At 34.8% G+C, this 23,549-nt stretch overlaps 2 protein-coding genes across 16 annotated transcripts in view; both read left to right on the top strand.

Moving 5' to 3' along the window:
- LOC105233125 (endothelin-converting enzyme 2) overlaps positions 1-23,549 on the top strand; it is a 789,700-nt gene that overhangs the window by 651,101 nt on the left and 115,050 nt on the right. For all 14 annotated transcript variants that reach the window (XM_049449945.1, XM_049449944.1, XM_049449943.1 and 11 more), the window contains one exon: positions 19,892-19,947. In XM_049449945.1, coding sequence (XP_049305902.1) covers positions 19,892-19,947 — 56 coding nt within the window. The remainder of the gene's footprint in view (positions 1-19,891; positions 19,948-23,549) is intronic.
- LOC125776650 (uncharacterized) lies at positions 5,641-19,817 on the top strand. 2 transcript variants are annotated; one of them, XM_049450119.1, is made up of 3 exons: positions 5,641-11,844; positions 11,910-12,223; positions 12,281-13,035. In XM_049450119.1, the coding sequence occupies exons 1-3, from the start codon at positions 11,283-11,285 to the stop codon at positions 12,416-12,418; spliced, it is 1,014 nt and encodes a 337-aa protein (XP_049306076.1). In that variant the 5' UTR covers positions 5,641-11,282; the 3' UTR covers positions 12,419-13,035. The 2 variants fall into 2 exon arrangements, with proteins under 2 accessions (XP_049306076.1, XP_049306075.1); XM_049450118.1 differs by having other exon boundaries at positions 5,643-11,844; positions 12,281-19,817.

The raw sequence follows: 23,549 nt of genomic DNA, 5'->3' as shown, positions 1-23,549 counted from the left end.
CTACAATTAAAATCACACCTTTTGAGGTTATAAATGGAAAAACTGATAAAAATTTGATTAAAGACACTATTCAGAAGACTAAAGAAAAATGCATAGAAAAACTAAATAGAAATAGAGAAGAGTTTAAAAACCCTCAAAAAGAAGGTTACGTAAAAAATTATAAAGCGGTTCGGCACAAATACGAACCAAGGTATGGAAAATTTCCATTAGATAATATTCACCCGACAAATATTAAACGTCCAAACAAATTTTTTAGGTCAAATACATCTTCAAAATAAGATTGATGATAGCAATTCTAATAATTAGTAATGCAGCCAAACTGGAAGTACATCAAATACTTACCGACAATGGATACGCTGAAATTATCACCAACACTAAACAGATTGTTACATCATCTGACCTCATAATTCACATAATTGACCCTCTTGAAATTCTTTACCTACTAAATAATATAACAAAAATCTCGCAAACATATTCACATCTACATTACTACACCCTATCTAATGAAATTGAAATCTTGGGAGGTAAAATCAAAACATTAATCCCAAGAAAAGAAGTTAGTAGAAAAAAGAGAGGTTTAATTAACGGTATAGGTTCTGTACATAAATTTCTATTTGGAACGATGGATGATGGAGATAGAATAGATATTGAAAATCACCTTAAGAAAGTAGATGAAAATTTACATAATTCAATTACAGCTCTCAACTACCAAATAAAAATTAATAATTTCTTTTCGAACACGTTCACAAAATTAAAACAAATTATTGAAGACGAAAGAAAGAATTCTTTAATGTATCAAGAGAGAACAGACAAAATATTGATTCTTCGTGAACAAACCATAAAGATAAACATTCTCAAAGACGCAGTAAACCAGATTCAGGAAAACATTATTTCAGCAAAAAGTGGTATTTTCCGCCCAAGCATTTTAACAAATGAAGAAATTTATAATTACAACATAGACCTCAACAAACTTCAATATATAAAATTATGCGCCTAGGAATATAAAGAAAATTTGTTAATGTTCGTGGTCAAAATCCCAAAAGAATTTCAATCGGTACAATTAAAAACTATTATTCCTATACCAAATACAGCAGGCAAAGAAATAACAGGAGAAATTTAAAATGTTTTTGAATACAAAAATTATCACTTATAAATTCGAAGAAGCTAAAACACTCAATGAACTACAAATTTCTAAACATTGCATCTACTTATTAAATTGTGAACTTATCAAAAATAGCATTACAGAAATTTTTCAAATTGATGAAGAAACTATTTTAATAACAAGTAAGGAAGGGCTAAGTTCAGGTGTCACCGAACATTTTATACTCTCGCATGATAAAGTGATAATCGAGATTTAATTATCCGTCATTTACATATTTTTTTTATTTTGCTGTAAAATTAATTAGAATTAAATTCTGAGAGATTTACCGATATTTTCGGTGAAAAATTAGGTTAGGTTAGGTTAGGCACTGAGTTCTTCGTGTTCTATATCAGGGACCTTGAAAAGTTATAGTCCTATCACGACAATTTTTCCACAAGGGATACCTCAGCTCAAATACCGTATTTATGTAAAGTTTTATTCCGCCATCATCATTGGTTCCTAATGTATATATTATACAGAGAAGGCATCAGATGGAATTCAAAATAGCTTTATATTGGAAGAAGGCGTAGTTGTGAACCTATTTCGTCCCTATTTTGTACATGTCACCAGGGTGTTAAGAAAATATTATATACCGAATTTCATAGAAATCGGTTGAGTAGTTCCTGAGATATGGTTTTTGGTCCATAAGTGGGCGACGCCACGCCCATTTTCAGTTTTTAAAAAAAGCCTGGGTGCAGCTTTCTTCTGTCATTTCTTCCGTAAAATTTAGTGTTTCTGACGTTTTTTGTTAGTCGGTTAACGCACTTTTAGTGATTTTCAACATAACCTTTGTATGGGAGGTGGGCGTGGTTATTATCCGATTTCTTCCATTTTTGAACAGTATATGGAAATGCCAGAAGGAAACGACTCTATAGAGTGTGGTTGACATAGCTATAGTAGTTTCCGAGATATGTACAAAAAACTTAGTAAGGGGCGGGGCCACGCCCACTTTTCCAAAAAAATTAAGTCCAAATATGCCCCTCCCTAATGTGATCCTTTGTGCCAAATTTCACTTTAATATCTTTATTTATGGCTTAGTTGTGACACTTTATAGGTTTTCAGTTTCCGCCATTTTGTGGGCGTGGCAGTAGGCCGATTTTGCCCATCTTCGAACTTAACCTTCTTATAGAGCCAAGAAATACGTGTACCAAGTTTCATCATGATATCTCAATTTTTACTCAAGTTACAGCTTGCACGGACGGACGGACAGACGGACGGACGGACAGAAAGACATCCGGATTTCAACTCTACTCGTCACCTTGATCACTTTGGTATATATAACCCTATATCTGACTCTTTTAGTTTTAGGACTTACAAAAAACCGTTATGTGTACAAAACTATAATACTCTCCTTAGCAACTTTTTTGCGAGAGTATAAAAAATGCAAATGGCATAGAACTAAACCAAAACAGCGACAACAGAAAAATTAAGTTGAAAAACACTACATTGATTCATTATAATAACTGCACAATTAAGATCATATACCAAACATTCTCAAATACTAAAATATCATACAATCAAAGATTTTATTATCCAAACTATGATACTCACAATTTCACTAACAAATTTACAATTAACGACCTTGTATTAAAAAAAATATCTCTCATATTGGAATATTAATTTTAAGTTTTATTGTGATTATAATAATAATTTTAATATCATGTAAAATTAAAAAAAAAAACAATACTATTCAAACTCAGGAGAGTTTTCCATTATGTGTACACTATCATCTCAACCAGACACCACACAACAAAATATTGTAATGTACAAAATAAAAGATTAAAGAAAAACAAGTAAACATTACAAAAAATAAGATAACAAGTAGAGATAAAGAACAGAATGCAAATGCATACAAACATGTTTTGGTCCTTATGTGTGACTGTAATTATAACCCAGACATTACCGGGTAAACCACACAATCATGTTTGTTTGCATTCAATAGAAAATAAGATTACATTTAACAAATATTGTCTTTCATAAGAAAAAATATATAAGCAGAACATAATTTGAAAAAAGATGAGAATAAAATATAATGTCACAGAAGTAACATCATCGGCATTTTTATTTTTTCCTCCGCTCGAACAACTAAAACTCGCGTGTATATAACGGGTGATTTTTTTGAGGTTAGGATTTTCATGCATTAGTATTTGACAGATCACGTGGGATTTCAGACATGGTGTCAAAGAGAAAGATGCTCAGTATGCTTTGACATTTCATCATGAATAGACTTACTAACGAGCAACGCTTGCAAATCATTGAATTTTATTACCAAAATCAGTGTTCGGTTCGAAATGTGTTTCGCGACAAATTTTGTTCAGCGATGAGGCTCATTTCTGGTTGAATGGCTACGTAAATAAGCAAAATTGCCGCATTTGGGGTGAAGAGCAACCAGAAGCCGTTCAAGAACTGCCCATGCATCCCGAAAAATGCACTGTTTGGTGTGGTTTGTACGCTGGTGGAATCATTGGACCGTATTTTTTCAAAGATGCTGTTGGACGCAACGTTACGGTGAATGGCGATCGCTATCGTTCGATGCTAACAAACTTTTTGTTGCCAAAAATGGAAGAACTGAACTTGGTTGACATGTGGTTTCAACAAGATGGCGCTACATGCCACATAGCTCGCGATTCTATGGCCATTTTGAGGGAAAACTTCGGACAACAATTCATCTCAAGAAATGGACCCGTAAGTTGGCCACCAAGATCATGCGATTTAACGCCTTTAGACTATTTTTTGTGGGGCTACGTCAAGTCTAAAGTCTACAGAAATAAGCCAGCAACTATTCCAGCTTTGGAAGACAACATTTCCGAAGAAATTCGGGCTATTCCGGCCGAAATGCTCGAAAAAGTTGCCCAAAATTGGACTTTCCGAATGGACCACCTAAGACGCAGCCGCGGTCAACATTTAAATGAAATTATCTTCAAAAAGTAAATGTCATGAACCAATCTAACGTTTCAAATAAAGAACCGATGAGATTTTGCAAATTTTATGCGTTTTTTTTTAAAAAAAAGTTATCAAGCTCTTAAAAAATCACCCTTTATTAGTAGTTGCACTTTGGGTAACAATTGTAAAACTGCATAACAATTTTAAGTTTCTTCATAACTATCATAAATTTATAAAACGTAAGACAAATAATAAAAAGTATAATACATATTTCGGAAGATGTGCTTTGGTTAAAGTTCTAGCTGCTTCCAAAATGCATTCTTTAATGAAATATCAGTCGAAAAATGAGTGGTTACTTAAAACCATTGTAAGTGTTATCGAATGGCTAACATGGATTGCACCGTTACTATCAACAGAACACTCCTAAAAGTACAATATTCCAGATAATACCATATTGCAACTTAATAATTTTCAAACCAATTTGTTGTCATAAGCTCATAAAAAAATCGGTACGGGATTCACCTGTATACCAATCATATTCGTCGTGTTGGGCTTCATAATGCTTTTGTATTTCTTCATCAAAACATATTTTTTACATAGCAGACATTGTGTGCTGCCAGAGCTTTCTTGACATAAATACTTTTCTTCTCATTCCACATTAAAGTAATTAATTTTTCTCTTTATATTTTGGACAATAATTCACGGTATTTTACTGATTATTATTAAAAGTGGCTTGCCTAATAACACATAATATTATCAAAGGATTGCAGGAAGCAGAACATTTGTTAGAATTGAAGAAGGAATTCACCTCACAACCAAATAATTCACGCTGTGAAATGTTAACATTGCTTCTTTCTGCCGACGATGTATGAATATGTAAAATAAATGAATACATTAGTCACTAACAGCGTTGCCGTTTTGATACAATTGTATCTTTTTTGATACTTTTTTTTCTAAATTTTGTGATTTGATACTTTTTTGTTCACAAACGGCCTATTTTGATACTTTTCTGCTTGTAGAATTTAATTTTTTGAAACTATGAAAATGTTAAACTAAAAACAAACCTATTGCATCTGGATAGTATTAAAAAGTTCTGGGAATGTAGGCCAATTAAAAAACCCAGAAAAATATAAACTGGACAGAGACATTTTTTTAACTTGCTTCAAAGTAATGAGTTTGCCTTATAACTCTGTGGCTGCTGAACTGGTTTTTTTTAGATTTAAGGGGAATTGTGAGTCGAAAATGGACTTCTTTTGAAAATTAGTTCTGAACTGAAAAGTCACCAATAAGGTTTCTATTATTTCTTTTAGAGTTTATTGTTAATCATAATACTGGAAAAATAAAAACTCAACTTTCAGTTTTCGTTCCATGAGCAAACTGTTGTGAAATAAATTTAAATTAAAAAACATTATGCTATTTGCTAAAAAATACTTGAGTGTCTTAACTAAAATGTCTATATTTTTAATAAAAATAACCAGAAAAAACTGGTCTGAATTAGATACACAACTTTACTTATTATTTGTTTTTCAAATGAAAATTTTTAAAACAACAGGTTGTGCTTTTGATACTTTTTGATACTTTTTTTGCTTGGCAACATATACTTAATTTTCTTAATTAGAGCGTGAATGAGAATAGAACAAATGAATTATGTGCGTAGGTGTGTTTTGTTCTTGTGCCGTTTTTGCATTTGCCTTATATTTTTGCATTCGTATTAATCATTGTAACTCTTTTGAGCATCAGTAAGCAGACGATTTTGACTGTTAATGTACCGTTACCGCAGTAGCGTCAATGAAATGTATTTGCTTACTGTACACAATGTGTACTACCCAGTAATTGGCGTCATTACAAAGTGGTCGTTGAAGAAAGTACTAGTTGTAAAAATGAGTGAAAATTCGATTAAAAAGTATTTTAAAAGTAGTGTTTTAAAACGCGTAAGTGATTCTCCCGTTATAATTAATGAAGAAAACGCTGCACCTAAGGTCACCCGAGTGGCAGTAAGTGTTTACTTTTATTTTCAATAAAAAAAATATTTCGTTTACCTATGTACAAATATCACGTTAATTTTAGGAGTTTGCAAATGATATCGTTAATTTTTGCAAAAAAATTGACGAAAAGCACACATATGAGCTTTTAACGAATGAGTGGCAGCCTGATTTATCATTTATTTTTCCGTCGTCTGGTGATCGAAACTTAAAATTTCAGTTGTCGTGGCTGAAGTCTTTTCCATGGCTAGTATATTCGCCTAGCCAAGTGGGGCCTACTGTCTATATTGCGTTGCTTTTGTTTGGAAAAACGTTGGAAATGGTAGTCACCAAAAGGCAAATGCTTTTGTTCAAACTGCTTTTAAAACTTGGAAGAAGGCACTTGAGAAATGCAAAGAACATCAGCAGAAGGATTATCACCGCAGAGCAGTGGAAGACGCAGCCAATTTCAAGCTGATTTTTGAAAATAAAAGAAACAATATATTAACAGAAATTGATCATGGCCGCAAAAAGCAACAGCTTGAAAATGGAGCAAAATTACATCCTATAATCCGTGTTTTGCTTGTCTGCGGGAGGCAAGGGCTTGCGTTAAAAGGCCATCGTGACGAAGGAAATCTTTCTTTAGAAATGCCTGCTGAAAACGACGGGAACTTCAGGGCTCTTTTGCGTTTAGCAATAGATAGTGGAGACGAAAATTTAAAAAAGCATGTTGAAACTGCAGCACGTAATGCACGAATTATTTCAGTTGGCGCATCCAAAATGAAATTATTGAAATAGCAGGACAAATAATACAAAAACAAGTAAGGAAGGGCTAAGTTCGGGTGTCACCGAACATTTTATACTCTCGCATGATAAAGTGATAATCGAGATTTCATTATCCGTCATTTACATATTTTTTTAAACGTGATACCTCAGCTCAAATACCGTATTTGTGTAAAGTTTTATTCCGCTATCATCATTGGTTCCTAATGTATATATTATACAGAGAAGACATCAGATGGAATTCAAAATAACGTTATATTGGAAGAAGGCGTGGTTGTGAACCGATTGCACCCATATTTCGTACATATCATCAGGGTGCTAAGAAAATATTATGTACCGAATTTCATTGAAATCGGTCGAGTAGTTCCTGAGATATGGTTTTTGGTCCATAAGTGGGCGACGCCACGCCCATTTTAAATTTTTAAAAAAAGCCTGGGTGCAACTTCCTTCTGCCAATTCTTCCGTAAAATTTTGTGTTTCTGACGTTTTTTGTTAGTCGGTTAACGCACTTTTAGTGATTTTCAACATAACCTTTGTATGGGAGGTGGGCGTGGTTATTATCCGATTTCTTCCATTTTTGAACTGTATATGGAAATGCTTAAAGAAAATGATTCTGTAGAGTTTGGTTGACATAGCTATAGTAGTTTCCGAGATATATACAAAAAACTTAGTAGGGGGCGGGGCCACGCCCACTTTTCCAAAAAAATTACGTCCAAATATGCATCTCCCTAATGCGATCCTTTGTGCCAAATTTCACTTTAATATCTTTATTTATGGCTTAGTTATGACACTTTATAGGTTTTCGGTTTCCGCCATTTTGTGGGCGTGGCAGTGGGCCGATTTTGCCCATCTTCGAACTTAACCTTCTTATGGAGCCAAGAAATACGTGTACCAAGTTTCATCACGATATCTCAATTTTTACTCAAGTTACAGCTTGCACGGACGGACGGACAGACGGACGGACGGACGGACAGACGGACGGACGGACAGACAGACATCCGGATTTCAACTCTACTCGTCATCCTGATCACTTTGGTATATATAACCCTATATCTGACTCTTTTAGTTTTAGGACTTACAAACAACCGTTATGTGAACAAAACTATAATACTCTCTTTAGCAACTTTGTTGCGAGAGTATAAAAATTATTAACCGTATTAATAAATCTCAATGTCAATGCTTTGCAATAATTGCTGATGAAACCACGGATGTTAGTGGCATTGAGCAATTTTCAATTTGTATACGGTATGTTGATCGTTTTGAGAATGAGGAAAAACTGAGAGAGGACTTTTTATGTTTTGTTCCTGTTGAGGATACAACTGGCAGCGGTCTTGCGAATGTGCTAATTGATAAATTAAAAGAACTTAAACTTAGTTTTGCACACATAAGGGGTCAAAGTGAGTTTTCCACTCTTCTATTTTTGGGACAATTAAAATTATACTTTTTTTCTTTCTTAAGGTTATGACGGAGCGCGGTCGATGAGTGGATATGTCAAAGGTTGTGCTAGTGTCATCCAAAATTTATATCCAGCGGCTCTTTATGTACACTGTGCTAATCACAGCTTAAATTTAGACATCGCAACGACTTGCAAAATACCTGCTATAAGAAATTGTATTGGTTCCATGAAAGAGACCGTAAATCTTTTTCGGATGTCAACTAAAGCAGGCACACTGCTCAAAAATCTTATTCTTGAATCCTTTCCAAACTCAAAGCAAGTGAGGTTACTTAAATTCTGCGAAACACGTTGGGTGGAGCATTTAGAATCTCTTTCTTTATTTAACGATTTATTCCCATTGATCTGTACAGCTGTGTTGCTTATGCAAATAATTTGTATGCTGAAATTAATGAAATGCGTAAGGATTCTGAACAATCGTTTAAACTAATTTTTGAATCAGTTAAAACAATAGCCGCAGAATTAGATTTAGAAATCAAAATTCCGCGTTTGGTGAAACGGCAAACTAATCGCGACAATTATGAAGGCGAACCGGAAGAATATTACCGCAGATCAATTTATATACCGTTTTTAGATCATTTTTTTGGACCAAATCGATGAACGATTTTTAAAACATCGAGAGCTGCTTTCCAAAATTGAAAACATTTTGCCAAATAAATGGATAAATCTTGACGTTATTGAGATGCAGGAGACTGTTCGTGTTACAGAAAAGCAATGGTCCACCGATGTAGAAGATCCCGATGATTTCGTTGCTGAACTTAGAATGTGGAAAAGGTTAAAAATCTTTTCTTCAGATTATATTTTCTAACTAAAATTTTGAATATATTTTCAGGAACTGGTTAAATCAAACAAAGAGATCCAAAACTTTTTTAGACGCGTTGAATTGTTGCGATGCAAAAATTTTCAAAACAGTGCATCGTTTCTTAAAGATTGGAGCAACAATCCCTATATCTGTCACTTCAAGTGAACGCTCGTTTTCCTCACTTCGCAAGCTTAAAACATATTTAAGAAATAAAACTGGAGAAGCAAGCCTGAACGGAATGGCTCTCTTGAATATCCATAGAGATATAGACGTGACGGAGGAAGAGATTTTAAATGTTATGGCCCAAAATAAAAGAAGATTAGACTTAAATTTGTGAATAAAATAATGAAACATTGTCTTCAAGTGCCGCACGCACCTCCGTTGTCATGGACAACAAATGGCCGAAACTCCCGTTTTGTCAAAGAGTTAATCTGTCGAAGAACTGACGCGACGACAAAGCGTCACAACATTTTGTCGTTGGTAGAAAATTCGGGCTGTGCCGAAAGAAACTAACAAACGATCGCCGATTGTCACCGCTTCCCTTGCTGCTCGAACAGCTTCGCCAACAAGCTAGCGTATATAAGTATGTTTGTTTTTGTATGAGCTTGCATACATATCGACGCTGATTTTTGCGAGCCACGGCAAAATATTTTTAGATTTGACAAATAGCGGGTGGGCCATATAACGTTTTAAATTTGAATTATCTATGTCAAATACCATTCGGAAAGTGACAGATATTCAGTAAAAAGCCCAAAATTTACGAAATGGGTCGCTATTCACTAGAAGAAAACTGGAAAATATTTAAAATTTTTTTCCAAAGTGGTAAGTCTTCAAACCATTCAATTTTACCGAAAAATCATTTTTTCGGACGAGGCTCATTTCCACCTCGATGGTTACGTTAACAAGCAGAATTGTCGCATTTGGGGCACAGAAAACCCGCACGTAATCGTCGAGAAGCTAATGCACCCAACACAAATCACTGTATGGTGCGGATTTTGATCTGGTGGAATCATTGGCCCATTTTTCTTCGAAAATGAAGAAGGAACCGTAACCATCAATGGTGAGCGATATTGCGCAATGTTAACCAAATTTTTCTTCAAGCAAATTGAAGAGGAAGACTTGGACAACATTTGGTTCCAGCAGGACGGCGCTAAGTGCCATACAGCAAACGCTACACTTAATCTTTTCCACTCTATCTTCGAAATTTCAAATTTTATATGGCTCACCCTATATTATAAATCGACAACAGCTATGTATGTAAGTTGCCACTTCTTTCTTAGAACAAACACCAGAAAGTTGTACAATTTATGATTTTTAGCTTTTGCCATCGTCGCGAAAAGGCGCTGCTCGGGGAGATGTTACGACGTCTGTTTTTATGAAAGAAGCGAGATCGCTTGTGGAATGTGCGCCTGCGATTATGAATGAAATCGTTTTTGTTATAAAATTTACTACATTTCGGCTTCGCCAATTTGGCTGCCTACTGACTTGTGATGCTTCTGCCATTTGAGACAATTGTAGTTTTTGTAGAACAATGTTTCAATTTTTTGTTGGTGACATATTCACATGTGTACGTTTCTATACTTGTGCATTATTTTTTCGGCAATGTATACAAATATTATAATATACATATATGTATGTACATTAGACCTGGCGCAGCTTATATGAGATTTTTTTTTTTTGGAATTTTGAGTACGGGGATTGGTCAAATATGCGATTCGATGTAATAATTCATGTGGTAAATTTTTAACTCGATCAGAGTGTGCCAACCTGTGCCATAATGAGGTCAAAGGTCAAAATATAGAAAAACACTTGGTTTTTTTACTGTTATCTGTTTATTTATTATATATAGAATGTAATGACCTCATTTTTTCTCAATATTTTGCACAATAATTTTTTCTATATGTCCAATGATAAGAAAATTTATAAATATTAGAAAAGAGTAAATTAGTAAAAATTCCATTGAACTGAGGCGGGCCACTGACTACACAAATTATCTGCACAAGACTGTTGTTGGAATTGAGTGGAATTGCGTTCACTGAGTTCACAACAACAACAAATTACTCGAATGTAATGTAGTCAGTGGCCCGCCTAACGGTAAATTCATACATTACCGTTCACATACGCCAATGTTGATAATTAGACAGACTGAGACGTGCAAATAGAGCTTTTAATATTTTGTCATTGCGAAATTGACTGTGGTTAAGAAAGGGTCTTTATTAAAATAATTAAAAATAGTAAAAGTTATACTGCAATATCGTGATGGCTGTAAATAATTTTGTTACACTTAGATCTGCTGACGCAAATGTATATTTGATAGGAAAATGTGAAAAAAATATACTTGGAAGCAAGTTACCGTCAAAACTACAAGTGCTGAAATGTTTTTTTTACTATGTGCGGTGTGAAAAGAAAACAATTAAGGAAAGTGCTAAATTGGCTTCGAAGGAAATATTGCCTTTTTGGGAAAGAGCACGTATTCCAACGTTAAACAAAAGAACTTGTGACGATAAATTAGTGAAATTATATGATGAGTTGAGAACAGTACAGAAATTTTGTAAATCTTCGTTTTCTAGTTCTCGTAAAAAGGAAAATGATTTCAATGATAATTTAAACAATTTATTCGATATTGCACATGCTGATGCTTTAGAAATGATAGCTATTCCTGAGGACCGAGACTTTTTAATTAAACAAAGAGAGCCAGGTCGTGTTGGGAGCATGATTTCTATAGATCAATGTCTCGCAAATAAAGAAAAACGGAAGGCGCAAAGGTTAGAAGAAGAAAATCGACGCAGAGCAAAGTATCAAAGATTGGAAAGCACTCAAGGTATTTATTTAATTCTGCTGAAACAAATAATATGTAAGTTTCTCTTTCAACTTCTTTTTTTTTAGAGTTGAGTGTAGACTATGATGTAAGTGACGAAAGTAAATGTGAGTCTGAAAAATCTGTAGAACAGTTGAGGATCGTATCAAACACCAACGAGCTGAAAAAAAAACGTGGTAAAAAAAGCTTCATAGATGATAGAATGCTTGCTTGCATGGATGCTGGCAATATGTCAACCCCACTCGCAATTCATTTTATTATTGCAACAGCTAAAGCTTTGGGTCACAATATTGAAGATCTGGTTATTAATTGTACAAGTTTGAGAAAACAGCGCAAGGAATATCGTCGGCGTCATGGTACAGAAATTATTGAGAATTTCAAGGTATAAAAGTTAATTTTGGATTTGTTATGAATACTTTTCAGAGCGAAAATTTTTCAGATCCCTGATACATTTGTGTTACACTGGGACGGTAAACTACTTCCTGCAATGACTGGAAAGGAAAAAGTAGAACGCCTAGCTATTGTTTTAACGGCAGATAATATATGTAGAAAAATTAATTTCCATCCCAATTATTGAATGTGGAACTGGTAAAGCAATCGCCCAGTCCATATATAATTACTTAGAAAAAATGAATATGATAAATTCGGTGGAAATGGTATGCTTTGACACGACAGCTACAAACACTGGTAAACGTAACGGGGCTGGAATGTTGCTGGAACAAAAATTGAAACGTAGCTTGTTGTGGTTGCCATGCAGGCATCATATTGCAGAAATCATACTACGAGCTGTATTTGAAATATATTTTGGAAAATCTTGTGGCCCGGAAGTTGCCATATTTGAACGTTTTTCGCGGGAATGGAACACTTTCAATTTAAAAGATTTTTCAATTGGTATCATGGATGAAGAAGTGCGACGTGCTATAAGTGCAGAGGAATGTGAAGCCAATAAAGAATTTTGCATCAAAAATATAGCAAAAGACCACATTCGCCATGATTACAAAGAGCTATTGCAACTCATGTTTATTTTCTTAGGTGGCAGCATCCCGAACTTTTCCTTTCGTGCACCTGGCGCGACGTCACATGCCAGGTTTATGTCAAAAGCGATATATGCCTTAAAAATGTTTGCTTTGCAAAAACAATTTAAAATGTCTTCCAGCCATTTGAATGGATTCCGCAATGTGTGTATTTTCCTGGTGCGTCTTTATATTCCGTATTGGTTTCGAACTACTAATGCAGTCGAAGCACCAAATTTGGATTTGCAGCTGATAAAAAACATTGCCGGTTATTACGACCCAAAAATATCTCTAGCCTTATTAGATAAAATGAAAAAACACTTATGGTATCTGTCCGAGGAAGCCGTTGGTCTCGCCTTTTTCGATTCTAATGTGGACTTAAATGTGAAAAGAAAGATGGTTGAAGCACTAGCATTAGAAAAGGAGTTTGAAAGCAATGACGATAATGGCGTTTATCTTCGTAAAAATGTAAATGCCAGCATTGAAGAAATGAAAGCATTCATAAGTAAAGATTTAAGTTGTTTTGTAACGCAAAGAACTAGAAATATCTTTTCACGATTGGAAATAGACGTAAAATTTTTCAACTTAGATCCCTCAAACTGGTGCGAAAATGCAGAATATTTAAAAGGTGTTCAAATTCTCAAAAACGTCACTGCTGTTAATGATTCTGCTGAGAGGAAAGTAAAACTAATAACAGATTTTAACCGGCCTTTAACTCATAGCGAAGAAGATAAACAATACTTGCTTCATATTGTCGAGAACTACAGGCAAAAGTTCCCTTCATATACTAAAACTTCGCTTTTGTAATATTATTGTGACATATATTAATGATTGAAATGCAAATTGTGGAAAAATTGCGTCATTTTATTTTTTCTTTAATAAATAAACAGATAACAGTAAAAAAACCAAGTGTTTTTCTATATTTTGAACTTTGACCTCATTATGGCACAGGTTGGCACACTCTGATTGAGTTAAAAATTTACCACATGAATTATTACATCGAATCGCATATTTGACCAATCCCCGTACTCAAAATTCCAAAAAAAAAAAAAATAACGCCAGGTCTAATGTACATTTAAGTATAAATTAATGTATAAGAACATGCAGATCAATGCGCGCACATGTAATACATACATATATTGATAAGTGATAAAATCATGATTTGAATTTCTGAATGGGCACATGCGTATACATACTTACATTCATATGAGCAGATAATAATATTATGATATGAGCGTGTGCAAGGACATAAGATTAATATGATAGAAGATATATAAGTACATACATATATACTTATGTACATTGTTTCGATAAAAATATAAATATGTATGTTGTTTAAAAACCAAGCAAAATTATTATTTGCCGATTTGTATTATATGTATTGATATGATTATTATTTGCAAATTTGTATGAATGCATGCAAAGTAATATCTATATCAATTTGGACTTCTGTTGATTATTATTGCATAAAAACCTTTGAAAATATAAGCCAAAAGACCAAAAATTAAAGGAATGATCAAATAAATGTATACATGCATTTTGGACTTCTTAACCAAAATATGCAAAAAATTGTTAAAAAGGTAAGAAAGCCATTCTTTGCCTCAACTTTTGCATATTCTCAATTCCACATTTGTGTAAAAAAATGTAATTCCTCCAATTTTTCTTCCAAAAAAAATATCACTCATACACACAGTTGTATGACATTTTTATTTTTGCTTGACATCTTCCATTATTCTCGTTTTGTACTCGTAGGCGTTTCGCTGTTTGTTAACAACCAGGGTTTTGCTTATTTCTACTAAATACGAGCGATAATTGTGAATTCCTTACTTCAATTCTATCAGCTCTGTTGGCCGTCCAATAGAACCATCATACAGAATTGAACTTGCACCTTCTCTATGTTTTAAGTTCTCTGATCTAGCTAAACTATAGCAAGAAGAGGAGATATAGATAGTTTTTAAGAAGAGCAATGATAAGGACACGCGTCTCGTTTCAGGGAAATAATGGTCCAATCAGTGCATAATAATGGACAACTTCAGAAGGCAGGCCATAACTGGACGGTAACAGTGAAAACGTTTTAGTCCTATCATAGTCATTTACTCGGCAACTTAGGCAACCATATGAGTGAATACACACAAGACAGTGGAGCAGAAATAGATAGACATAGATCCATTCCAGTATATCGTCATCTGAAATGCAAAATAACGTAAATTAAGAAAGCACAACGCCTATCAATTTTTTGCTCATAGTAGTACATACATTGTTCAAAAAACGGGTAGCACTCGCCAACATGCCTCCTGACGCAAATGTTTTAGTGCGCCCTCACTCTAGTTTTCTATAAAAAACTATAATTGACTTTTTTGACAAGACAGCAGCGTACACAGTTAGAGAAGAGAGAAATGACAAATCAAAGACTTAGCACAGTAGTACCTATAATGTGACGGTTTTTTTTTTCAATTATTTCAAGACCCCACATACGTAAGAGATCAATTGAAAAGTACCCGGTCTGTCACAAAGATGACACGACTAGAATTAAATCCAAGAATTTTAGTTAGCAGTTAAAAGCAAAAAATTGGCTTGGTGACGAACTGAGCATCGAAGACAGTAATTTTCGATGACCGTAAAGTGAAGTAGTTCGAGATAGCAGGCAGTTTAAAGATATCAGTTGAATGTGCACATCATATCATTCGAGAAAGCTCAGTGCAAAGAGGGTGCCGCGCGAGTTCCCTTTCGACCAAAAACAGCGACGAGTTAATGATACGGAGCAGAGTTTGAATATGTTCAAGCGTAAAAAACCGAGTTTTTGGGTCCATACGAACGATGCATCCGCTACACAGCGCAATAGTCGGCTGGCAAGGTTGTGGCATTTGTATTTTGGGATGGGTATGGAACAATCTTTAATTACTGCCTTAAAAAAGGAAGGACCATCAACAGCGACTATTACATTTCGTTATTGCAGTAACACATTTGAAGAAAAAGAGAGTGTTATTCGTCTAATGAAGAGGTGATCTCCGAAAGTAAGACCTACTTTAAAGTGAATGAGTGTATTACTTTAAAAAAATACCAAATTTGCCAAAAATTTGTGCTTTACTACAGAATGCCAAGACTTGCCGGTAATGATAGGATTACCTTCCTTCGAAGTAAATGCAGCGCTTATAGAACAAGTTTTCAATCATTTTGAAACTGTGCTGTTAGAGGCTATTTCTTACTAATTTTACATTGCACATCACTCGCAAAATTTTCCTTCAGATTTATTAAATAGTGTAATCAACATGTTTTGGCAAAATAACCAGTTCGAAAATGATATGAAAAGTTCATACATACTCGTATTTTTAACTGCGTTGAAATGGATGACGAGTTCTATGTAAAAGGGGGTTTTAAACAAATTCAAGGGCGTCAGTTTTACACAGTAAACAAAAAGAAAGATTAAACAAGAACAGAAACGTCTTTTGCCTTTACCAAGCCAATAGTGTTTCTTGTTCCCAAAAAAATTAATCAAGGGTCATTATTTAACCAAAACTATTCAAGATTCAAGAGGCCGTAAAAAATGCAAGGCTGTTTAAAAAAAGTAAGAAAGGGCTTTTATAATCTTGCAATTTGCGAGGATCAAAGTCGGGAAAATACCTTCAGATTTTATCAAAACCCTAGTTTAACAAGTAAGGAAGATGTAAGTTCGTATTTAAACCAAAATTTTAAACTCTTGCAGGGTAAAGTTATATGCTGAATTTAAGAACTCGGGTGACCCATAAAAGCTGAAGCAAGCTTTTCTTGCATTTGACACGGATCCTCATCGAAAAAGGCCTCTAGTTCACCATCGAAAGTTTTTGGCCTTCCTTCACCCGTCGATTTGTTTGACTGAAAGAACAAAATCAACACTTCCGGCAAATGACGAATATTTTCCGAAAAATGGGTCATATTCGCATGACCAAAATTATATGACAAATAAACAAAGTCACTAATGTGACAACGCAGTTTTTGGCGTGAAACGTCTTTAAAATCCCGCCGAAACATACGGGTAGCAGGTTTAAAAAGTGGACCGTAACGAAGAGAGTTATATAATCGTACCTTAATAATTAAAAAACTATTTGACTTAGAAACAAAAATGTGGTGTGAATATTTCGCTTATATAGTCAGATCGCTGTTATGACATTGAGTTTGTGTCGGGTTCGTACGGGGCGGCGGAGGAGGCATACTGCGTTAACTGTGCGAAACCGGCGCTCCCGCTTCTTTCTATTCAGTGTAACTCGTGACTCCGACTATATAACGCGATGATTCTTTCGTGTGTTTGTCAAATTTATTTAAACTGATTGATTTATATGAGCTCGTGCAAGAGCCAGCCAGAAATATAAATTACGGTTATCGTTACAAAGAGGGGGCTATGGGCCACGCATAGGTATCCCAATGTCCGACGCCGAGCGAGCTAGACGGTTTCGGGAACATCGCAAAGCTGCTGCTGTCGACCTCGCGAGTACCTCTACCACTGGAATACCTATACTTATGGACGTAACGAATGAACAGACGATCGATATATCTATTGGATCTGCCACGGAACTGAGAGATGTCAATATCAGTAGGAGTGAAGCAATGCAAAAACAGACTTAAATAAAGTGAAATATCGCAACATTTCTTTCCTTCAAACAAAATTACCCGATAAAAATGTGACGGAATTTCGCTTATGCACCTGTAGCAAATCGATAGATGCCAATAAAATCCCAACGCTGTCGCGCTCAAACGGTTTTCGTTATCCTCCAAAGCCGAGCGGACTGCCGCTGCTTGACCCGATCAGCATTCCATTGATTTCACCGTGGTTACTATTTATGCAAATTCGTCGATTATTCTACAAAGGTAACTTGGTAATCAATGTACCTGTCGATGTAAACAACATGGTGCAGCAATTACCGAGGTGGATAGACGACGATTTTGCTTTTTATGTCAACATAAAAAAGAAACTTATTCATAAATCGAATTTGTTATTTGATAAACAAACCGCTGTACAAACATTGTTCTTTTTTTATTTATTATTTTACATTGTACCTAGTATATAAAAAATAAATACTAACAACAATTCTGGTCTAAATAATTAGGAGAGATACTTAAAAGCTAAATGTTAAGAAATACATTTGCTGCTACTGTTGTATTACCAGGTCGGAAGGCTTCTTGCGTTTCAACCGGATTTCTCGCCCAGCAGTTTCGATGAGTCTGGAAGCTTCCTCATTAACGTGCTGTCTAAGCCTCAGTTCGTGAGACTTTGCTAATTTGGAGATTTCATTTACCACTGAATTCACGCCTAGATCACGGTGCAGGTCAGCAGATCTAATGTACCAAGGAGCATTAACCAAAGTCCTTAGTACTTTACTTTGAAAGCGCTGAATGCTGGCAATACAGCTTTGACTTGAGCAACCCCATATTTGGGCTCCGTAGGCCCAAACTGGCTTTAGGACTTGATTATATTATAACACTTTGTTTTGTACTGATAGCTTGGATTTCCTGCCAATTAGGTGGTAAAGTTTGCCAAATTTCATATCAAGCTCGCTCCTTTTTTTTTTGATATGTTCTTTCCAGCGTAGCTTAGCACCTAAGGTGATACCTAGGTACTTAGCACTGTTATGGTGTGGTATCGGAATGGTATTTATATAAATTGGACAATATGCCGGCTTTTTCAAGTAAAGTCGACATGAATTGATTTGGTGTCGTTTAATTTGATGCGCCACTTAGATGCCCACTTAGTAATTGCGTTGACTGCTGTCTGCACTCGTCGACTAGATACTAAAGTTGACTCCTGCTAACAAAGCTGTGTCATCCGCAAATGTCGCTGTCATATAACTAGGATCAGATGGGATCCTACATTGTGACATCAAGATCGACTGGAGTGTGTTTGACAAAGATATAGAAGACTATATCGGGCTCGAATTTCAGATTGAGTCTGTCGACCCCAACTTTGTCCCAGAATCTGAAATCTTGCTGGCTCGACAACAAACTTTGCTATGGAATGAGGAACAATGTTTGGATATTGCGCCGGGACAGAGCTCATCTCCGATAATAATAAGTAATTTGTGTTTCTATTATGTACCTGTTCCTTTTTTATTAAAATACTTAAAACAGCGTCAATCCTGTTTTCATTTCAATCTTTTACTTTAAAAGCGATTCGCTAACATAGACATTTCACGATAAATCCAACGGCCGTGTGCCCCGGCACAGCCTACCCGATTTTTTTTTTTTTCAAATGACTAAGATAAATTTATAACATTTTTTTTTGATAACTAAGTTTTCACAGTTCTATATCTTAATAATTTATCTTTTTATATCTTTTTGTTCTGTGGGCAGTGATACGACTACGACCGTCTACGAATTCGTAACTTTGTTGTAGTAGGAAACCTGCATACAAAGTTTTATTACGATATATTTACATATGAAGTTTTGCTCAAATAACAGCTTGCACTAACAGATTGACGTACAAAGAGTCACTCAGAATTGAACTCGTCCCGTCATCCTTATCATTTATGTGATTGATTTCTATTGGTTTTAGGTCATTCGAACAACCTTGAGAATATTTAGCCAAAACGTAACCAAAGTTTTCAGTAAAGATTCTGTGCAAGCGCTAATGAAGGATGTTTAGACAAATTATGATTATTCGCAGATTCCAAAACTAACTATGTTTTTTTATTTCGTATAATGTAACTTATAACTTGTTTAATTATTTTTGAAATTAAGTAATAAATTCGAGTTTAAAACGGCATTAGTTCGAACAATTTTTTATATGTTCCTCAAGTTAACAATGAATATGACAACTCACGCCCAGCGTACCCTAGTGCTATGCGCACTTTCACTCCCATACCTCATTCACTTATACCTATGGTACATACCTAAAGTTTCTACTATTTACCATATGATAGGTTTCTCTAAACATTTCAATGTATTTCATAGTCATTAGCGCTCGAATTCAACCAACCTTATTTATTCATTTGTTGGTCGTTATTGTAGATAGTATTTTATATAACTATAATACAAAATATTGAAAAATCATTTCATTTTCATTTTAGATGGGCTTATCCAATTATTTCAAAAGTATTCTATGATACACTAAGCCACTCAATAGGTAAGTAAAATAAATTTATCAGAATGCAGCAACTATTGTACTGTCATGTTGCTATAGAGCAGTGAAGCGCTTTACCTAGCCCGCGGGCGGCCGACTTTATTGCTCTCTCACAGATTCGTTCACACGTATTAGTCAAGCGCTCTCTATACATTGTGGAAAATTAATGTGCATTTGAAAATCACTTGGTCAACGACTGTTGACTGCTACGCATGTATTTTGTATGTGCGCGCTGAAGAGCTAAGAAGAACACGCTTTATTGTAGAAAAATATTCTAACCATGCAAGGCTGCAAGAATATCAACAAATCCTTGATATATTGCAGACTAATTTTCATAACCGATTTCATGACTTTTATAAAATTAAGCATATTATTGAAATTCATAACGACCCTACTGGGTGTAATACTTCTGGGGTGAGTTTAGATTTAAAATCCGAATTAGAAAAGATGCAACGTGATTTATTGTTGCCTCGACAAACAGGGCAACAGTTTTGGAAAAATCTGAACTACAACTTTTATCCGAAATTAAAGAATGAAATGTGGAAACTCTTTTCAATGTTTGGAACTACTTATTGTTGCGAAGTTTCGTTTTCCACTTTGAAATTAATAAAATCAAATACTAGAAATAAAATTAACGATCGGCACCCTGAAGACTTACTTCGTATAAAATTTTGCGGCTCCGAACTAGATTTAGATAAGTTGGTTCAAAACCATGAAAATATTGGTTTTTAGTTTTTTGATACAGCCGTTTAGGTGAAAACTTCAACATAAATTCAATATTTAAAATTTTTTGATTTTTAATTTCTTTTTGACACGTAAATTGTCTTTATTTTTGTAATAGATAAAAAATTAATAAGGAATTTCATTAATTTCACAATTTTGTAAAAGTTGTCGAATCACTTTCAAATTTTTTTTATATTAATTAATACTAAAGTTTTGTATTTTTTTTGGGTGTAGCAACAAGCTCTCTCATACTCCAACACAAGCACACAGTTTGGTAGTGTGCGTTTGGGCATCACTGCTATAGAGTCACTCCAGGGATGGGCACATTAGCCCTCAGTGGCATTTTGCCCGTGCGGGCACGAGAGCACATTTTGAAGGCTAGGTGAGGGGATCATCGCGGGCAAACATGAAGAGGGAAGTGAGAGGAACGTTTTACCACTCCATATTTACAAATAAGAGCAACGTATTTTCCCACAGCATGTTTACAAATGTTTGTATTCTATTTGTGTGCTTAGCCACTCTCAATCAATAATGCCATACCGCGCAAATATATTTTTATTTGATGATTTCTTATATTTTTGAAAATATGTGTTCCCTTTCTATAACGCGTATTATTATTTTAATACATTTCCAGAAGCAACTTAGATTTTTAGAATTTAACAGAACAATTATAAAAAAAACCTAAATTCTTTGAATATTTTGATGAAACAACCAAACTGAAAATATCACAAATATTAATATATATGTATACATATATTTATATGTATAAGCATTTTCATTAAATTATATATATATATATATATATATATTATGGTCACAAGTATCGTTTTTTTGTATATGCATATATATAAAACTGCCTTGCATATGTACGTATAAAAGCCCACAACTTGATAAAAGTTTTCCCAATTGTAACTAAAATGAATTTTTACAACTGGCATCACCACCATTGACTGATCTATCACATGTACAGTGGTGTGAACAAAATAGAAATAACCATAAGGTGTTGTGAAGTTTTAAAATATGCTGTTTTCTTATTAAATAAAATTGTTTGTAGATACATAACATAACATATATATACTTTTTCCTAACAGTGATTAAAATTTCCCACCATGCAAAGGTAAATAAAAACAAATTTTAATGCGAAACTCTAAACTCTGCAAATTATGTTTACCCCTTTTTGTTCACACAACTGTACAATTCCGATATGAAGTAAACTTCCACCCTTAAATTTGTGTACAATGTCAGTATTGCCGCAACAACTCTGCGATGAACATCAAGTTACGGAGGAATGTAATTCATTTTTTTCGCAATTTTTTTCAACTTGTTATGCCCTTCTCTCCGTAAACTGATATTCCCCTCATCTAGCCCCCGCGCGCACTTTGCTAACTTTGCGGGCTAAAAATGTGCCCATCCCTGCTATAGAGTATTAAATACATAGCCTTGTTCTTGTATGGCTGTGTAAGTAAATATGTTGATTGCCCGTGTTCTTTAAGGGGTCAGTAGGGTAACATTTTTTCAAAATTTTTGTTTGCTTTTTCTGTTCCCTTTTACCCTTAGAATTAATGTAACGGGTGATTTTTTTGAGGTTAGGATTTTCATGCATTAGTATTTGACAGATCACGTGGGATTTCAGACATGGTGTCAAAGAGAAAGATGCTCAGTATGCTTTGACATTTCATCATGAATAGACTTCCTAACGAGCAACGCTTGCAAATCATTGAATTTTATTACCAAAATCAGTGTTCGGTTCGAAATGTGTTTTTTATCGACAAATTTTGTTCAGCGATGAGGCTCATTTCTGGTTGAATGGCTACGTAAATAAGCAAAATTGCCGCATTTGGGGTGAAGAGCAACCAGAAGCCGTTCAAGAACTGCCCATGCATCCCGAAAAATGCACTGTTTGGTGTGGTTTGTACGCTGGTGGAATCATTGGACCGTATTTTTTCAAAGATGCTGTTGGACGCAACGTTACGGTGAATGGCGATCGCTATCGTTCGATGCTAACAAACTTTTTGTTGCCAAAAATGGAAGAACTGAACTTGGTTGACATGTGGTTTCAACAAGATGGCGCTACATGCCACACAGCTCGCGATTCTATGGCCATTTTGAGGGAAAACTTCGGACAACAATTCATCTCAAGAAATGGACCCGTAAGTTGGCCACCAAGATCATGCGATTTAACGCCTTTAGACTATTTTTTGTGGGGCTACGTCAAGTCTAAAGTCTACAGAAATAAGCCAGCAACTATTCCAGCTTTGGAAGACAACATTTCCGAAGAAATTCGGGCTATTCCGGCCGAAATGCTCGAAAAAGTTGCCCAAAATTGGACTTTCCGAATGGACCACCTAAGACGCAGCCGCGGTCAACATTTAAATGAAATTATCTTCAAAAAGTAAATGTCATGAACCAATCTAACGTTTCAAATAAAGAACCGATGAGATTTTGCAAATTTTATGCGTTTTTTTTTTAAAAAAAGTTATCAAGCTCTTAAAAAATCACCCGTTATAAACTCACTTTACCATTGGAAGGCTTTGAAAAAGGTCCAAAAATAATAATACCGCTCGACGTTCGAAGCGATCGGAGTGCACACCTGGCAGTACCTCAAACTTTAATTGCGTTTTTCTCAAAACACACTTTTTTAAACTGGCGGGCATGATTCTGGTTAAACTACTTAACCGATTTTCTTAATTTTTTAAATGTTCACAAAACGCCTGGCGATCGTCCCTATATTTTTTATAATTTATTGACAATGTTAAGACAAAATTTATGTATAAAAACATGTGGAAAAATTAAAAAAAGGACCGTTAATTACTTTTTTATTTATCAGCATTTTTTCATGATTCTGGTGAGGACGATAACCATTCACGTACTTTTTAAGAATA

Source organism: Bactrocera dorsalis, chromosome 2, assembly GCF_023373825.1.
Source record: "Bactrocera dorsalis isolate Fly_Bdor chromosome 2, ASM2337382v1, whole genome shotgun sequence".
NCBI lineage: Eukaryota > Metazoa > Arthropoda > Insecta > Diptera > Tephritidae > Bactrocera > Bactrocera dorsalis.
The sequence above is the reverse complement of the archived record's forward strand: the minus strand, read 5'-3'. Positions and strand labels throughout refer to the sequence as shown.

What these genes read in the sequence shown, in the direction of transcription:
- LOC125776650 (XM_049450118.1), top strand. Translation starts at nt 12,471, where the DNA reads ATGAATATGATAAATTCGGTGGAAATGGTATGCTTTGACACGACAGCT.